Genomic DNA, 19321 nt, shown 5'->3' on the forward strand with positions numbered 1-19321 from the left:
AAAAGCGAACAAAAATTTCTCGAGAGAAAAAAAGTTCTAACTTCGATAGATATTCAATGAGTTTCGAAATTTCATCCAACTTGATTAGCTTATATTGACAAGAGAAAACTCAAAAAACTGATATAATGTTATTTTCTAAAAGAAGAAGAGGAAGTGGAAATGATACCAAGCTCGAAGTGGGAGTGAAGATTTATAATAGAAAATAATAGTATTTCTTTCATTTCAATTTTTCTCTTTTCCTTCATTTTATTCATCAATTTCATCTAAACAAAATGTTCTCTCAATTATCAATTCGAATCACGATTATATTTTAGTTCTAAAAATGATTCATCTTGAAATTCAGTCAAGTTAAAAGAGATATTTGAAAGTTTTATTCTTGGTCACTTTTTCATCGAACTGACCAATTTCCATTCGGACATTAAGAGAAAAGATAAGAAGTAGAAAACTCTAAAGACCCTGAGGGAATGAGTAGAGAAAGTGAATAGACGATAATGATTAGAAGAGAGAGAGAGAGAGAGAGAGAGAGAGAGAGAGAGAGATAGAGAGAGAGAGAGAGAGAGAGAGAGAGAGAGAGAGAGAGAGAGAGAAAATTAAACTTCGAATCGAGGGATTTGAAGAAATAAAAGTTTATAGTCTTCCGGTTTCATGGATCTTTATTAAATAAGACTGACCATTGTTATGGTCAATCATTAGCATCATTGTCACAATTTAGACCAACAATCGGTTGAATTAAATGGTCACTCACTTATCTTTCACTCCCTCTGTCCCTGTCTTCCTCCCATCGGTTATTATGATAATCTAATTCACAATTTCAACTAATCAACAATTCGAGTCACATAATGAATTTCAAGTTTTCAGAGGTTCGGTCATTCAATTAGATTGAAAGGTTTTAATAATCAAGTAGAGGAAAAAATGACCAAAATATCGTAATTATAATCATTACAAGTTAATCATTCACTTTGAATGGTTAATTGTTGTTGTTATTACAATAAGTTGTCATTAATTATTAACAATTAGCAGCAATGGTGCAGTTACATTTCTTGTTACCTTTTAATCACAAACAAAATCAACAACAAAAAAACAAATAACATCCAATTACTATGGGAACAATTTAAATCAATGGTAAATCAAACAAATATGTTGATACACAATTAGAATGACAATTAAGTTAATCAATGTTGATTAAGTTCAACTCATAAGCCGTAACATTGATCACTATCTTTGCGATTGTCTTGATTAGAGTGAATTGGACTTTTCGAATAATTTTTTTTGTCTTTTTCGAAAACTTTTTCGACATTTAGATGGGACAACAAGCTACAAGACGATTGTCAGCTCATTTCGAGTTCAGATCCTCGATTCTGGGGCACTTTTCATTGACGATATTCAGAAAAGCGATTCGGGTTTGTACCTTTGTCAGGCATCGAATGGAGTTGGAAGTGAACTATCAAAAGTTATCCGGATTTCTGTTCATGGTAAAGACTCAAGAATAATCTTATGAGAACAATAGTTCAATATGTAAATCACCATGATACTAATCTCATGATAAATCCTTTTCTGAGACAGAAGGAGCTTATTTTACATCTAAATTTCGTTCGGAGACTTTTACTAAATCACAAGAATCCAAATTATCATGTGAAGCCTATGGAGAGAAGCCGATAACAATTCAATGGCGTAAAGATGATAAGCCGATTATTTTTGACCCTAAAAGGTTCATTATCCTCTTTATCATCATCTCATCAATATGAACCATGAAAAATTCATGTGACAAATAGTTTTATCATGAATTGTTCTGATCCAACATGTTGATGATTAAGGTGTAACTCTCAAGTTAATTTTCAATCTCTATTTTTTCCCTCTCAACTCTTCATGAAATTTCAGGGTTATTCTTAAAGATCGGATAACAGCTGAAGGCTACAGCTCAGAACTGACCATCATGGACATTGACCGCCGTGATTCAGCCTTGTACAGTTGCCATGCCTCCAATGGTTATGGTAAAGATGAGACGAGGATTCAGTTGGTTGTCAGAGGTAAATGATAATAACAATTAATATTAGATGAAGTTTATTGTTACTCTGAATGAATTATATTTCTACCATGAAAAGTAAGGTGTAAGTTTATAACAATAAGTTCATGGATTGAATATTATTAATATTTCTTTGGATATCAGATGATTTTCATCATCCTTGGCATCATGAAATCTTCATCAGATTTACTTTCATTTCATCACAACCTTTTCCCTCTTCTCTTTTTCACTTCATCTGAATGATTCATGTAAATCATGAACATCTCAGAATTTTTTTCTTCTTTTCTTTTTTCCCTATTTACTATTCGTAGCAGTTTAAATCTTATACATGTGATGATGAAGATGATAATAATTCTAACAGTTGATATCATATCATTTTTTTTCTCTCTCTTTCGTTGTTATCATGGTGGAAAAAAAAATAAAGAAGAGAAAAGAAATTCCATCATTCTGAACAGCCAGAATTTTCAGCTCTCTCTCTCTCTCTCCCATGGAAACCAAATTCTCATGCTTGTCATTCAATCCTTTTGACAAGTCTATTTTTACCTTTGCTTCATCTTCATGAATCTCATTTATTCATCACCATTCACTTTCCCTTTTTCAGAGCTTTTGACTTCCGTTTTCAGAGGATCGATGATGATACATGATGGCATCTTAATTACCTTTTCTTCATGATGCTGATCAACATTTTTGAAAATGTTTTTATTCAGATCAATCAATTCTAGTAAAAAAAATCAGTAGCTCTTACATGTAGATATGGCGGGAATGTAATTGATTCAATCGTCATCATCTCATTCATTTAGAGTTTTCATTTACATCTTCAAGAGTGGACATCATATTACATGTCCACCTTATCTAAGGGGAGATTTCTCATTTTTGCTCTCTTTCTCTCTCCCTGATCTCCTTGTCTTCCTCTTCGTAACCATGTAATAAATCATGGGAGTGGTTAATAATATTGTTATAACAATGATGATAATAATATTGATTAATTAATCTTGTATGAAAAATGGTTAACTAAACAAAAAGATTAATTTAGAGTTGATTAACTGACCCCAGACTCGATTCTCTCTCTCTTTCAGTTGGTCAATATTAATTCATTTTTTGACCATAAATTATTTTATCCGCTCCCTTTTTACTCTCTCTCTCTCTCTCTCTCTCTCTCTCTCTCTCTCTCTCTCTCTCTCTCTCTCTCTCAATCTCCTTTCCATGAACAGTTAACATTAACTAATCAAGATCAAGTTGATTAACCTAATAGCAAAAAGTTTCTGATGATTCAGACTAAATTGCGATTCTGAATCAGTTAATCAATTGTTATACATAAGTCCAACCAATTGAGTTCATGATCATGATTATCAACAAGTAACCATCATATCTAATGGTCATTTAGGTCAAGAATTTGAGAGAGAGAGAGAGAGCAACTTCTATGTTCGATATCAAATGTATCGATTCTAATATTCTGAGTTTAACTTTTTTTCTAATAATAACACATTATTTATTCAACCATTTAATTGATTCAAGATAATCTGCCAATCTTTGCATCCGGAAACGGAAACAGTATCAGTTCTGTGGCATTAAATGTTCAGAATTATTCAGTTTATCATTGAAAATCTTTATCAAGATAATCATGTTTACTCTTTTATCCGATTAGAGTTCAGTATAATATCTACATTTTCCATGATCCAATTGATTGTTAACCGAATGATAATATTATCATTCTGTTATCATGATGATGATTTTCATGGGAGAAAAGAAAAGAATAGAAAAGTTTAAGTCTCACAATTTTCGATTTCGAACTTTTTTTCTCCTAATATTTTTATTCGTATCTTCAATTGATACCTCTTACATTCTGTAGATAAGATTTTCCAACTTTATTGAGACTTGTTAATATTCAGTTTACAGGGATTGATTTTCTGTACCACCCCAAACCCACCCATTCACTTACCATGACATTTTCACTCTCAGTTGAATCAATATCCTGAATTAAATTCATCTGAACAATTTTCGCAACTATTATCCCAATAACAACTGACGATAAAACGATATTAATAATATCAATTCATAGTTACCCTGAATTCATATCATGACAGCTTCAGAATCAAATCGAATAGACATTTACTGTTATTTGTTTACGAAGATTTAGAAAAATCAAATCAACTAATATCAATTTAATCGATGAGTTCCCAATCCTCACGATAATTATGATGAAGATTCTTCAATTGTAATACAAATCAACCGAACTCATTGATGTGGTAATTAACGGAAAAAAGTTGAGTTGATTACAAAACTTAATTACTAACCTGAATCGTCAATATCTTCATCATGAATCACCCTGAGTGTTTATGAGTAACCATGAAATTAAAGTTCAAATGATAATGTGAAACTTTTGCCTCCTCTCATTCAACAACTTATCCACCTTTTGTCCCACCCTTTTCCACCATGAATTCAGTTTCAACCTTCCAACTCTCTCTCTCTCTCTCACTAAGATTATTAATTGAATTAGATTCTGAAAAATTATCATCAGAATCCATCCCAAGGCACCTTACATGTTATTAGATTTTTTCTCTTTCTTTTTTTTCTGATTCTCTCATCTAATAAGTTCCAAAAAGGTATTCCTTAAGTTTCCTCTTTCATTATCATCATCATCGCATCTTCATCATCTTCATTAATTGCACTTGTTACCTTAACATTTTCCTCATCCTTCCCAACCCAAAGCCCAACCCTTACCTTAGCATTTTGGGTTTTAATTAAATCTCTTTGCTCTCACATTCCTATTTTAACTAACCTACAAGTTATACAAACAATTCAGCTTGATGAACATTATTATTAACACTCAACTTGACTAAGGAGCAAAAATTAGGAATAAAATATATATCCGGTTATTCCGGTTCCGGTTTTCTACTTTTCTACTTATATTGATAAATAATGATAATAATCCAAGTTGAATGGATCTATATGATATATTATATGGATGCTAATAATATCGGTTGTGATGATAATAAGGATGATAATCAAAGAGAGAGAGAGAGAGAGAGAGAGAGATCATCCAAGAAACATTTCCCATCTTCCTTAAGGCTTCATCCTCATCCCACTTGAGATGATGAAGATGAGATCTTATTTTTTTTCTTTTTCTTCCTTTTATTTTCTGTCTTCTCATTTCATTTCACCAAAAAATGTTTCATTATTATGATCATGATGATGGTGATCATCATCAGAATTACTCTCTGTTATTATTATCAATGAAGTCTTCAAATTGGAAATATTATCGTTCATCGTTTTGAATCGGTTGCGACTGAACGGATGACCGGATATCATGATGATGATATTTCAGATGAGATGATGATGAAGAAGATGAGAAGAGAAAAAAATATATTCTCTTTCTTTTATCATCTCTCTCTCTCTCTCTCTTTGATTAGAGGGAATATGTGATAATGAAGATGATATTTTCCTATTTTCATTTCTTTTCATTCGCATTTCCAATTCCAAGTTTATACATAAACATGATCATCATCATGAAGTTCAATCAAATGAAACTTTACCGTTTTCTCAATTTCTTGATTGCATTTTCATTTGGAGCTTCAGATCGAGAGAGAAACAAAAAATTCAACCATGATTCAACCAAGTTCAATTTCATGGTAACAATTGATATCAACTTAGATTCTTATTATAATCTTTAATTCAGTTCAGAATCAGCCTCATGGTAATTATTGATTATCTCAAATGAATATAACCCTGATTGTTTTATACGATTTCCATGTCCAGTGAAAATGTCACAAAGATATTGATTCTGGTGGATGGATGATGAGTAACAATGTATTAGATTAATAATTAAGTAATCAAATTGTTGTTGTGAAATCTCATCATGTCAAAATGATTAGTAGGTGTAAATATGTATCACTTGATTTTTGTTGTTTAGCTAAATTGTGATATCAAATTAACGGAGTTGTTTATTATTATGAATGAGATCATATTTGGTATTATATTGATAAGTTGAAGTGTCAATGATGATGATGGAGTTGGTAAATTATTGGATGTGTTAAAAGGTCAATCCAAATGATAAAATCCTTCTCATCATCTGAAGGATACTTAATGTTCAACAATCAGTTAATCTGGTTACAAATGGATTAAAAACAAAAGGATTATGGTGGCAAAGAAAATACTATTTCCTAATCTTAATTCTAATCCTTTCCAATGAAAATAATTACGTTGGGATAATTTGTTAATGTTAACAAATGTTTTCCAACAAAATGTGAGCACTTTAAGAGATGAAGATGAAATTGTTGGTAACCATAGAGACGAAAAATCATCACCATGGAAAATGAATTAGGAAGGAAAGAAGAAGAAGAAGATGATGAAGATGAAGATGGAGAAGATGATTTTTCGAGTTCCTCTTTTTTTCTTCGTAAAGTAAACTTCTAATTGAAGATGTCAGAACTTTGAATTCTCGCTCTCTCTCTCTCTCTCTCTCTTCATCATTCACCATTTTCATCATCTTCTCATCTCCATCCCATGTACCATCCTATTAGAATCCTTTGAGTCTCCTCAGTCAAAATTATGAGAAACATTCACCAAGAAAAGTAAATCCAATGTAAACAAACATCATCTTCATCTTTACATGATAATCAAAATTGAGTATCGATAATGTTACAATATAATAATTCAATTTCTCAATTTGAATCATTTCTCAACATTACAAGTTGATCCCTGATTAACTTGTGTCAGTTTTAATTACTTTAACATCAACAATTAAAACGAACAACTTATTTTGAAAGTTATTTTCATCAAAAACGTTCACATGATTAACAACTTTACTCTGTGTTAATTGTTTGGCTGTTTTTTAATTATTATTATTATCAAATTTGATTTCATTCATCTGGTTGAATTGAAAAACAATTAAATGACATTCATTATATTAATAATAATTTACTTACTTGTCTCAGTACAATGAATTAATTAGCAATAAAGTGAAAATAATTTCCACTAATTAAGCATTTAACCAAGACGACACAATAAACAATTAAACTTTTCTAATAATAATAAAAATTATATCATTAATTAGTCTTTTAATTGGTTCATATTTATTGTACAGAATCACCTGACCCACCTAATGACATAAAAACCACTGAGGTCAAAAGCCGAAGCGTAAAAATAACCTGGTCACCCCCGTTTTCGGGTAACTCACCAATTCAAAGATATCATATTTACCTTCGGGAGCATTTGAATGAAGTGGCCTTCCTTGGACTACAAAATCGAAACCTGACCATTCCCAATAGCGAAACAAGTTGGACCATCAATGACCTTGTGCCTTTAACCAATTACACCATTTGCCTTACAGCGATTAACGAGATTGGACAAAGTGAACCAAGTCATTTGGTCCGATTTCAAACGGACGAAGAAGGTAACAGAACTTTCCAATTCCTTAGCACACCCTGTATTCCATAAGGTCTCAACTAATTACCTGAGCTTAATCATCTCTCTCTCTTTCTCATTAATTAATGGCATTAATTTTACTTTCGTTAGTTAAAGATTAGGACATTTATCAAGTGGAAGAAATTAAAACGATAAACTTTTTTTTTTCTCTTCTTACTCTCGAACTTTTCCTTTTAGTACATTTGAACTTTTTTCGAACTGGGAATTGTTTTGAGTGGAGAATTGTCTTAAATTTGATTAACTAAATTATAAAGCTCAACAATTACGAGTGAACAAGAAAAAACAATCAAATTAATCAAAATAAATTAAAATTTTCTTTTCTCATATACATAAGAAAGTTGAATAGCCTGAGGCAACTGAGAAAACTTGACTTATATATAAAATAGAGTTGAGATTAACAATAAAAAAAACTTCAGAGTAAGATATTAATACATATTGATCATGATAAGATATTCCAATGCTGAGAGATTGAATTTAAAAATTGATATGGAACTTTTTTTCTAACTTATCTCATCTCTTAATCTTTTCTGATATTCTAGTGCCCAATAAACCACCAGAGCATTTGAAAGGATATGCAATATCATCAAGAGAGATTCGAGTTGCTTGGAATGTAAGTTAATCAAATTAATTAACTAAAATCGAGGCGAGAAAAAGTTAATTGTGATCTATTAAAAAAAACGCGAACGAAAAAAAAAACTTTCAACTATCAAGAAAGAAAAAAAGTTTTTCTAATTGAATAATTTTCAAATTGAATATTAAATTGTCCTGGTTATCATATAAAACTACAAGTTAATTGTTGATTAACCATTACGATTTAAATTACCATAAATTAAATTTATCTTATTGGTTAAAAGTTGAGTGGGTAAAAAAAAATAACATGAAATTATTTCACTCATGAGGATAATCATGAATTAAGTTGAATAATTTAGTTTCCATGATAACTGAATATAAAAGTTGATATTTTCATTGAAAATTCTGATACTCAGTAAATACAATATTTAAATCTGAAATTATGATTAATAGGAACCAGTGAATATTTTAACAATTAATTTATTTATTGGGAACAATTTAATTTGTTAATTTTAAATTTGAATGTTAATTGTTACCAATCAATTTACTTTCATTAAGAGGATAAATATCAATAGGGAATCTTTTTGTATTATCGGATTAAAGGGATTATCTATCAATACTCTTGACACTCAATTCTTTGGATGTAATTTTTTTGTTTCTCTCATCAAATTGATTAATTTCCATGGTGAGGGAATTAAACTAATCACCATGAGGATGATTGAGAACCACAAGATGAAACTTTTTGTAAACTCAATTTGAAGATAATCAATGGTAATAACAATGAATCAGATGATTAGTAAATGAGTAAAGATTTACAGTTATAACCTTAAGCCATCAAAAGGGAATCCAAAAGCCATCAAGTTAATCCAATAATGAATTTCAAGTGATGAGAAATGATGAAAATTAAACCATTGATCAATTGAATGATTTATATATTTATCTTAATTTGGTTAACATTTCTATTAATCTAATTGATTGGGTGAACTTCAATTTACTTCATTAATTAATCATCTTTATCCATTCAATTATAATCCATTGAAGGAGGAAGAGAAACTTTTTACTTTCTTTTACATCAAGTTAATCCAATTTTTCACAATCAAACTTACAGTTAATTGTAATAGTAGATTAAGATCACGAATTAAATCATGAGTGTGTATGAGTATGTCACTAAGTCTATTTGATGATTAATCAACAAATTGTTTGGAGAGATATTGGATTAACTTTAATGAGAAAAGAAAGAGAAAAAAAATTTTTCACTCCAAATGAATTAACTCGCAAGGTCTTTGTATTGTTATTGCTTTTGATGATAAATGTTCAGAACTTTTTTTTTCAGGCTTCATGGTGAGTTGAAAGGATGAAAATGAAGGTGGGGTGGGATGAATTCATCTTCCTCTGTGGCTTTGATTCACAGGGAGTGATAAATGTCTTGGAAGAGGTTCAATCTTTTCCCACCTCCTCTGGTTAAGACGATTAAGGTTAATACACTGACCAGAGAGAGGGAGGGTTGAAGGTTGATGGGTGGCTCAAAGGTGGAGTGATAAAACTAAATGATACTTTTAATGATGTAAATTAATTTCACACAGTTAGTTAATCTTATATATATCTTATTATCATCATCAGCTGATGGTCAAGTAAAATGTTAACAATGAAAAATGATGATAACTTTAAATAATAACCTAAACTTGAAAACGGAAATTTGATTTATTGTTATCATCTTATTGGTAATTAAGGTTGATTCTTGTTGAATTTATTGATGATTTTCATGTAACTGACAATTATTCAGATTAGTTTGCTCATGGAAATCTAAATGATGATTATTTTCCCGTCAATTTAAGCCAACAATTAACTCTAATTGTTTACTTATTATCTTGGAAAAATAGGATTCGAGATAATTATCATGGGTGAAGATTATTATAACTTTGGAAACAATTTATTTCTATGAAAATATTTACATGATAAGAGGAAATTGAAGATGGAGAGAGAATTTTTTTCTTCTTCTTCTTTTATTATTTATCGAATAGAACTCACCAATTTCTCCAGTCGAATTTACTGTTCTAAAAGATTATCTTGGAATAATTTCCGGTTCATCTTCTTCATGTGTATCAATCTTATGTTATTAACCTTTCACTTGAACGGTTATCATCGTCTTTTTGTCTCTCGAGTTTATCTTTTATGTCGAAAAGTTTACAAAGTTAGAACTTTTTTTTTCTGTTCGAACTCAAATTAATCCATTTTCTTTCTGGTTTGTTCATAAATCTCTTCATAAATTGACCAGAGTCCAGAGGCACGTTACAGTTTTGGTAAAATCAAAGGCTATTATATTGGATATCGTCCAGTTGATTCGGGCGATGCTTCAATTTATAAAACGATCACGATTTCCGATGATTTCAGGCCAGAAATAACATTATCCAATCTCGCTCGTAAGACCAAATATGAGATCGTAGTTCAAGCCTTCAATTCAAAAGGACCTGGAATCTTATCCGATCCCATCACCGTTGAAACTTATCATGAAGGTAAGTTGACCATCAAGTTGACCAGAGAGAGAAGTCAATTACAATTAATGAAACTTGATAGATTCAATTAAAATCAGGGTTAATTAAATAATCACATAAGATTTAAATTCTTCATAAAAGTTTCAATCGATATCATGTAATCAAATCTGAATTGAGATTCAATTTCAAACTTTCAAATTGATTATCTTTTTTTCATACTAATAATTTTGGTTTGAGTTTTTAAAGTAATTACAATTGTTTCATTATGATGATAAAGATAATCATTGTCATCATGATAGGATATTAATATTTTAATTACATGATTACTTTGATGATGAGTAAATGTTGAACTTTTTGTTTACTTTTCAAAGTAACGGTAAAAAAAGGGTTACCAGTAAATGATAAGATTGAATATATATTTTTGGAAGAGGAAAAGGAAGAGGAAGATGAAAATGAAGATGAGGAGGAAGATAAGAGGGTGGAGTGGGAAAACAGAAAGGAGTGGATGAGGAGGAAAAGTGATTTTTAATACTCAAATAGAAAGATGCTCAAAGGATGAGGAAGAAGATGAAAGTTCCCATGTCAACCATTAGAGATTCAATGAAAACTATGCTTATGGCAACAATTTTTTGCTCTCTTTCATCTTCTAACTCTCTCTCTCTCTCTCTCTCTCTCTCTCTCTCTCTTGTCATCTTCTTCTTTCTTCTTATCATCATTTTGCTCTCTTCCTTGATCCTTATCTTCACAGTAAAAATGATGATTATCATCGATCGTTTTTCTATCATTTTCTCTTCCTTCATCTTGTGTCTTCTCAAACGATTTATCATATCGTTCTCACTTATCTCTTGGTCTCTCTCTCTCCCTCTCTATCTTTTCCTCATCTTCCTCATCTTCTTCCTCATCATACATGATCAAACTGAAACATCTTAAACTGAATAAACAATTTCAAAGTAAAAATAAACATCAACATTTATCGAGATAAATTTTTTCTCTTATTGTTTTTTTTGTGATCATCTTTTTTTTCAAAACTTCTATCATCATCAACATCTTCAGAATTATCCTTGAATAATATATGATAATCAATATCCATATAACCACCAATGGGATAATATTATTGTAATAGTTTCTCAGATTCAATTGTGATAAATTGTTATTATTTTAAACGTTTCAAAGTATTTGAAAAGTTAAATTTCCAATTGTTATAATAAAAAATAATACTCATGATATTTGGGAGTGACATGAGGATTGGATGAGGTTGAAGGTGTCGGTGGTGGGTGAATGTCAATTCTCATCTTGACTTTGCAAAGACAATTTAATTTATTTATGAAATTTGACATTTTGATTGACTATTAAACTTATTGAGACTGACAATCAACTTCAATCATTATCATAATTTCATTAAATGAATCAAATTGAAACTTTTTGTTATGATTTTTTCATTCATCCAAGTAACAAAAAAAGTTCATGATGATTCCAATGAATGAATCTATTAGTTCATTTGTATATACCATGAAATCCACCATTCATCATGATGTATCTGCATTATCATCCCACTTCACATGATGAACTTTTATCTCTCTCTCTCTCTTTTCCATTGAGTTACCTGAGTGAGACATCATCAAGATCAATCAAATGAGAACTGGAAATGTAAAGGTTTCCATCATCTCGATCATCTTACCACCCTGAGGATCTCTCCCTTTCATCCTTATCTTCATCTTTATCTCCATCTTGAGCTTTATGTTTTTTTCCCTCTTGGAAAATCATTATGTTGATGGTTAAACTGTAGATGAAGTTTTTATTTCATCAAGATCCATGATAATGTGTCTCTTGTACTTCATGATGATGATGAAAAAAAAGGTAACTACACAGAAAAGTAAGTGAAAAAAGTAAGAGGAAGAAGATGATAAGATGATAAGGAAAAAGAGGTAAAAAGTATTACACCTTTTATCTTACCTGAGAATCTCATCATCACACTTTACCTTTGCATCTTTATCATCAATTCTCAGTAATCATCATCATCATGATTCTGAATAACTTGACAGTATTTACTAGAATTATCATCAAATATACGGAGAGAAAAAATTTTCTGAATTTCGAATTTCAATTTTTTCTTCCAATAAAAACTTCCTCATCCTCTCATATATAAGAATATTTTATCAATTGAGTTTATCTCTTATCAAGGATTACATCAAATTCATAATTCTTAATCAGCTAATCGCGACAATAGTTAAATCATCTTCTCATGTAAATTTATTGATTTACCCGAAAAAAGCTCATCATTAACATGATGATAAACCGAGAGAGTGACAATTTAATATAAGATCAATACTGGAAACTTATCATCATGATGAAAAAAATTATCGATTTTATTTTCTCTCTCTAATTATATCAACTATTGCGATGATAATATTTACATATGAAGAAATTAATTTCCAATTGTTTGCATTGTTTAATCAAAAAATGATTAGAAAAGTGATTAGTTACAAGGGAAATTGATTAATTTGATTTTCTACTGTAAATTGATAAACAATTAAAAGGTAAAGAATAATAATAATTAAGATGTTAAGGTGAAAGTTTATATCGATTATCGATTGTTAGAACTTTTTGACTTCGAACTTGAAATTTTTTTTTCTTCTCTCTCCCTCTTTGGGTTCAACAGAACTTCAAGTAGAAAAGTTATTTCATTATAACTCATGGAAATGTTATATTTTCTCACCCATCATGAAAATATCCTCAATCTCTTCATCATCATCAATTTACATCGTTGACTGAACTTTATCATCTTCATCCATTCACAATTTCAAATAAATCACATTGAGAGACAACAATTTATAACAATTGAAACTTTGTTTTTTTCCATATTATTATCAATCTATTTATATATTTGATCATCATCCAGAGTAACTGTTGTTTCTTGTACTGTCAACAAGCATGACAATTGATTAACTCAAGTGATTTGAATGAGAAATTAAATTACATTAGATCAATGAATATACAATCAACTGTCAACAAGACAATTTAGTTTCCTTAGTTTGTTTAGTTAGTTTTTTTTATTCTTATCAATCAATTGCAATTACTTTTTGTATACTAAATGATTATCATGATGATGATTACAAATTTACCGTTAATTTATTATTAATAACTTGTTGGTACAAATAAAGGTTTATAATCAGTCTGATTAATTTATTGGATTACCTTTTAAATGGTCAATTAATGTTAACCTATCTGGATTTAGATTTGAAATGCTCATCACGTTGATTCAAATCATTTGGATCATGTTGTTGGTGAGGATGAAGATGATAGGCTTTTTTTATCATCTTTTCTTTTACATTTCCACCATCATCATCATCGTCATCGTCATCATCATTTCCCTTCATGATGATTGGTCATCATTAAGATTTAATTTCATCACGAAAATGAAACAAAAAAAACTACCAAGAAACTGAGTTAACGATCAGATTGAGTTACCTGTGTGTTAGTAATTTGAGAGTTAATGATAAAGATGATGATGGTAATGAGGATGAGGATGGAGATGAAGATGATAAAAAGGTAAAACCTCCTTCTAATAGTATAAATCTGAAAGGTAAGATGAAGATTCACCTTTAGGTTGATGATGATGGACACAAATCTTTTCCTTTCATCATTAGGATTCAATCAATAAAAAAGGGACATTATTTCACATCCTTCAACTCCCACCCCCATTCCCACTCCCACCTTCCCTCTTCCACCACCGAGAAGGACTCAAGTTGTTTTATTTATTTTCCTCAATGAAAAAACTAAAAGATTTTCATTGATTTCTCCCCTTAGCATTTGATTGTTTGTCTAATCTTTAAAAACCACTTCAAACAGATTTACAATTAAATTAAGGGAAAAAAACAACAACAATCTAATTGAATTAATTTTTGATTGAGAGACAAACAAATTGTAAATTCTGTTCACAATTAATTTACCCAAACAATCATAAACGTTTATATCAGAAACCAACAACTTTCTTGGCTCTCGATTCTACAGAATAGAGAGAGAGAAAGCAGAAAATAAAATCAATTTATCTAATTAACATTCATCAATTGTAATGACTTAATCAAATGGTTATCATTGTTTACAGTTACGATTTTGCTTCTTCAATAATTTAATTGATGATTTACTGATTACAGATCCACCGAAACCACCAAAAATTCAATCAACCACCGTAACCTTTTCATCAATCACCTTGGAATGGATTGTTGAATCTGAAGAAAACCAGATCACAGGTAAAAAAAGAATTGATTTTTTTTCTTCTACCGAAAAATTGTTATTCTAAAATCAGCTGATCAAATTTTCCATTTATCTAAAGGGTTCATCATACGAGGGTCTTCATCCAAAAACGATGTATTCGAAAAGCGAGTCACCTCAGGTCATTATAATCATACTCTTCATGGTTTATTCTGTGGTACCTATTATGAGATAACAATAAGAGCATTTAATTCAATCGGTGTCGGCGATTCAACGGAACCAGTTAAGGTGAAAACAAGTGGATCAGGTAATCATTATGATTCTCATTTGAAGATTAGAACAATTAACTGAATCGATTTTCAAATTATCTCTCAATTCCAATTGCAAATCCAAATTCTCAAGTTCCAATTGCTCCGGTCAAGGAAAACTTCATCTCGTTTACTAATGCAACTTCAATTGAAGTTGATTTAACTTCGTGGAAATCGAGTGGATGTACAATTAAACATTTCTCGATAAAATATAAAACCCAGAAGGAGAAAATGTGGACAATTGTTTCCAATATGATTCTAATGGGCAAGAAGACGATCTGGATCGATGGGCTTCACCCGCAAACTTGGTATCATCTTAAATCGACCGCATTTTCCGATGCCGGATCAACGGATGCCGTTTATGGCCTAATGACCAATCCATTCCTGGAAAAAGGTAAAAGATAAAAGATAAAAAAATCCATTAATTGAAGATAAAACATTGTATTATAATCTCCTGTTAATCGTATCCTGTTTTCTAATCCTAATCCCAGAGAGACCGCTACTACCTCTAACATACAATCAATCATATTATCAAGTATTTTTTGAACTCGAAATCCTTTTACCGTTAATCTTATCATTAATGGTCGTTGTTGCGGTAATTGTGTTAATCTGTATCATGATGAACAAACGGATTCCAGATCAATCTTTATATTCAAGTAAATACTCAACTTGTTGTTTAGTAAATTGTTATCATTTGATTTTTTTAATTGATTCTCTTGTTCTTGTCCTTTAGGATCACCTGAAATTAACGGTAAATTGGGCTCCAGTCCAATGGTCAATATAACACCAAATAAATTGGTTCTTAATGATGAGATGAATTTAAATGATTTTGAAAAAACTCGAGCCAAACAATTAATTCCTGGTCAAGATAATCAATCGTTAATTGTTTACCCATCACCTTATGCATCCGTCCAAATAAATGGAAATGGTAGTGGTATAATTAGTGATCCAATGGTACAACAATTAATTAATCACCATCAGCATCATCACCATCATCAATCAACCTCAACTCTTAAAGTTAATAATCATCTTAATAGTAATCAGTTAATCATTAATGAGGAAACTCCTTATGCAACAGTTAAAAGGACACCAAGACATTGTAAATCTGATCGTAATCTTTATGATTATCCAGGTAATTAAATTTAATTCACAATTTAAGAGCTTAAATTGTTTCAACTAATTGATTCTCTTTTGTTTTTCTTATTTCCTTTTTCCAGTTCCTCTTAATAAATCAAATGTTCATCCAATGTACTCAAATGATTAACTAATTGTTGTTAAGGTAGAAAGGTGATAATCAATGTGCCAATGATAATCTATCATGTTAATTGTAATTAGTTAACGAGACAATCAAAACAACAAATTATATATGAATAAAAATCACAATGAGCTTCCGACAATTAATCTAATTGTCTTGTGTATTCTAATTGGAACCTAAATTGTGTAAATATAATTGCATCAGATTCAAGTGGAATTAAAAAAATTTAAATTTCTGTCTAATTAAATTAATTATCTTTTACTTGATTGGATTTCATATTAATAGGATAATTTTAAATCTTGATAAAATCCTCTCACTCTCCTCTCCTCTCACTCTCCCTCTCACTCTCCCTCTCACTCTCCTCTCCTCTCCTCACTCTCCCTCTCACTCTCCCTCTCACTCTGTCTCACTCTGTCTCTCCCTCTCACTCTCCCTCTCACTCTCCCTCTCACTCTCCCTCTCACTCTCCCTCTCACTCTCCCTTTCACTCTCCCTCTTCTTCTCTCTCTCACTCTCCCTCTCACTCTGTCTCTCACTCTGTCTCTCACTCTCACTCTTCTTCTCACTCTCCCTCTCACTCTGTCTCTCACTCTGTCTCTCACTCTGTCTCTCACTCTCACTCTCCCTCTTCCTCCTCTTCCTCTTCCTCTTCCTCTTCCTCTCCCTCTCACTCTCCCTCTTCCTCTCCCTCTCACTCTCCCTCTCCCTCTCACTCTTCCTCTCCCTCTTCCTCTCACTTTCCTTATCCCTCTCACTCTCCCTCTTCTTCTCCCTCTTCCTCTCCCTCTCCCTCTTCTTCTCCCTCTTCCTTTTCCTCTTCCTCTCCCTCTCACTCTTCTTCTCACTCTCCCTCTTCCTCTCCCTCTCACTCTCCCTCTCACTCTCCCTCTCACTCTCCCTCTCCCTCTTCCTCTCCCTCTCCCTCTCACTCTGTCTCTCACTCTGTCTCTCACTTTCACTCTCCCTCTTCTTCTCCCTCTTCTTCCTCTCACTTCCTCTTCCTCTCCCTCTTCCTCTCCCTTTCACTCTTCCTCTCTCTCTAGCTCTCCCTCTTCTTCTCCCTCTTCCTCTCCCTCTCACTTTCCCTCTCGCTCTTACTTTCTTTTCTTCTCCCTCTTCCTCTTCCTCTTCCTCTTCCTCTCCCTCTTCTTCTCCCTCTTCCTCTTCCTCTTCCTCTTCCTCTCACTCTCCCTCTTCCTCTCCCTCTCCCTCTTCCTCTCCCTCTCACTTTCCTTATCCCTCTCACTCTCCCTCTTCTTCTCCCTCTTCCTCTCCCTCTCACTCTTCTTCTCACTCTCCCTCTCACTCTGTCTCTCACTCTGTCTCTCCCGCTTCCTCTCCCTCTTCCTCTCCCTCTTCTTCTCCCTCTTCTTCCTCTCACTTTCCCTTTCACTCTCACTCTTCCTCTCTCTCTCTAGCTCTCCCTCTTCTTCTCACTCTCCCTCTCACTCTGTCTCTCACTCTGTCTCTCCCGCTTCCTCTCCCTCTTCCTCTCCCTCTTCTTCTCCCTCTTCTTCCTCTCACTTTCCCTTTCACTCTCACTCTTCCTCTCTCTCTTTCTCTCCCTCTGTCTCTCACTCTCCCTCTTCTTCTCCCTCTTTCTCTCCCTCTTCCTCTCCCTCTCCCTCTCACTCTTCTTCTCCCTCTTCCTCTCCCTCTAACTCTCCCTTTCACTCTCACTCTTCCTCTCTCTAGCTCTCCCTCTTCTTCTCCCTCTTCTTCTCCCTCTTCCTCTCCCTCTCACTTTCCTTATCCCTCTCACTCTCCCTGTTCTTCTCCCTCTTCCTCTCCCTCTCACTTTCCCTCTCGCTCTTACTTTCTTTTCTTCTCCCTCTTCCTCTCCCTCTCCCTCTTTCTCTCCCTCTCACTCTGTCTCTCACTCTCCCTCTCCCTCTTCCTCTCCCTCTTTCTCTCTCTTCCTCTCACTCTGTCTCTCACTCTCCCTCTTCTTCTCCCTCTTTCTCTCCCTCTTCCTCTCCCTCTCACTCTTCCTCTCCCTCTCCCTCTCCCTCTTCTTCTCCCTCTCACTCTGTCTCTCACTCTCCCTCTCCCTCTTCCTCTCCCTCTCACTCTTCTTCTTCCTCTTCCTCTCCCTCTTCTTCTCCCTCTTCCTCTCCCTCTCCCTCTTCTTCTCCCTCTTCCTTTTCCTCTCCCTCTCACTCTGTCTCTCCCGCTTCCTCTCCCGCTTCCTCTCCCTCTTCCTCTCCCTCTTCTTCTCCCTCTTCTTCCTCTCACTTTCCCTTTCACTCTCACTCTTCCTCTCTCTCTAGCTCTCCCTCTCCCTCTCACTCTCCCTCTCACTCTCCCTCTCACTCTCCCTCTCACTCTCCCTCTCACTCTCCCTCTCACTCTGTCTCTCACTCTCCCTCTCCCTCTTCCTCTCCCTCTTTCTCTCTCTTCCTCTCACTCTGTCTCTCACTCTCACTCTCCCTCTTCCTCTTCTTCTCCCTCTTCCTCTCCCTCTCACTCTCCCTCTTCCTCTCCCTCTCACTCTCACTCTCCCTCTCCCTCTTCCTCTCCCTCTCCCTCTTCCTCTCCCTCTCACTTCCTCTTCTTCTCCCTCTCACACAAGACAATTAGATTAATTGTCGGAAGCTCATAGTGATTTTTATTTATATATAATTATTTGTTTTGATTGTCTCGTTAACTAATTACAATTGACATGATAGATTATCATTGGCACATTGATTATCACCTTTCTACCTTAACAACAGAGAAAGAGGGAGAGGAAGAGGAGGAAGGAAGAGTGGTGAAGAAGAAGTGAGGAGGAAGTGGTGAAGGAGGAGAGTGAGGAGAGAAAGTGAGGAGGAGAGTGAGGAGGAGAGTGAGAGGAGGAGGAGGTGAGGAGGTGAGGAGAGGAGGAGAGGAGGAGGAGGTGAGGAGGAGGAGGAGGAGTGAGGAGTGAGGAGGAGGAAGAGTGAGGTGAGAGTGAGAGGAGGTGAGAGAGGAAGAGAGAGAGAGGAGAGGAGAGGAGAAGAGAGAGAAAGAGATGAGGGAGGAAGAGAAGGAGAGGAGGAGGAAGAGGAGGGAGGAGTGA

At 33.3% G+C, this 19321-nt stretch overlaps 2 protein-coding genes across 3 annotated transcripts in view; one reads left to right on the forward strand and one right to left on the reverse strand.

The window, feature by feature from the left end:
* LOC128396568 (cell adhesion molecule DSCAM-like) overlaps positions 1 to 16612 on the forward strand; it is a 33017-nt gene extending 16405 nt beyond the window's left edge. For both annotated transcript variants that reach the window (XM_053357173.1, XM_053357181.1), the window contains exons 6-17: positions 1302 to 1472; positions 1564 to 1708; positions 1879 to 2027; positions 7107 to 7415; positions 7987 to 8057; positions 10293 to 10530; positions 14664 to 14759; positions 14843 to 15028; positions 15124 to 15423; positions 15521 to 15685; positions 15763 to 16161; positions 16247 to 16612. In XM_053357173.1, coding sequence (XP_053213148.1) covers positions 1302 to 1472; positions 1564 to 1708; positions 1879 to 2027; positions 7107 to 7415; positions 7987 to 8057; positions 10293 to 10530; positions 14664 to 14759; positions 14843 to 15028; positions 15124 to 15423; positions 15521 to 15685; positions 15763 to 16161; positions 16247 to 16293 — 2276 coding nt within the window. In that variant the 3' untranslated portion in view covers positions 16294 to 16612. The remainder of the gene's footprint in view (positions 1 to 1301; positions 1473 to 1563; positions 1709 to 1878; positions 2028 to 7106; positions 7416 to 7986; positions 8058 to 10292; positions 10531 to 14663; positions 14760 to 14842; positions 15029 to 15123; positions 15424 to 15520; positions 15686 to 15762; positions 16162 to 16246) is intronic.
* Positions 16450 to 18188, reverse strand: LOC128396623 (octapeptide-repeat protein T2-like; the record flags this gene model as incomplete). The annotated part of the gene is made up of 3 exons (XM_053357237.1): positions 16450 to 16460; positions 16731 to 17457; positions 18000 to 18188. Coding segments are annotated over 3 exons (927 nt in total), but the record flags the coding sequence as incomplete, so codon positions are not given.
* Between the last annotated feature and the right edge of the window lie 1133 nt (positions 18189 to 19321).

Source organism: Panonychus citri, unplaced genomic scaffold (assembly GCF_014898815.1).
Source record: "Panonychus citri isolate SS breed McGregor unplaced genomic scaffold, ASM1489881v1 Contig00023, whole genome shotgun sequence".
Lineage (NCBI taxonomy): Eukaryota > Metazoa > Arthropoda > Arachnida > Trombidiformes > Tetranychidae > Panonychus > Panonychus citri.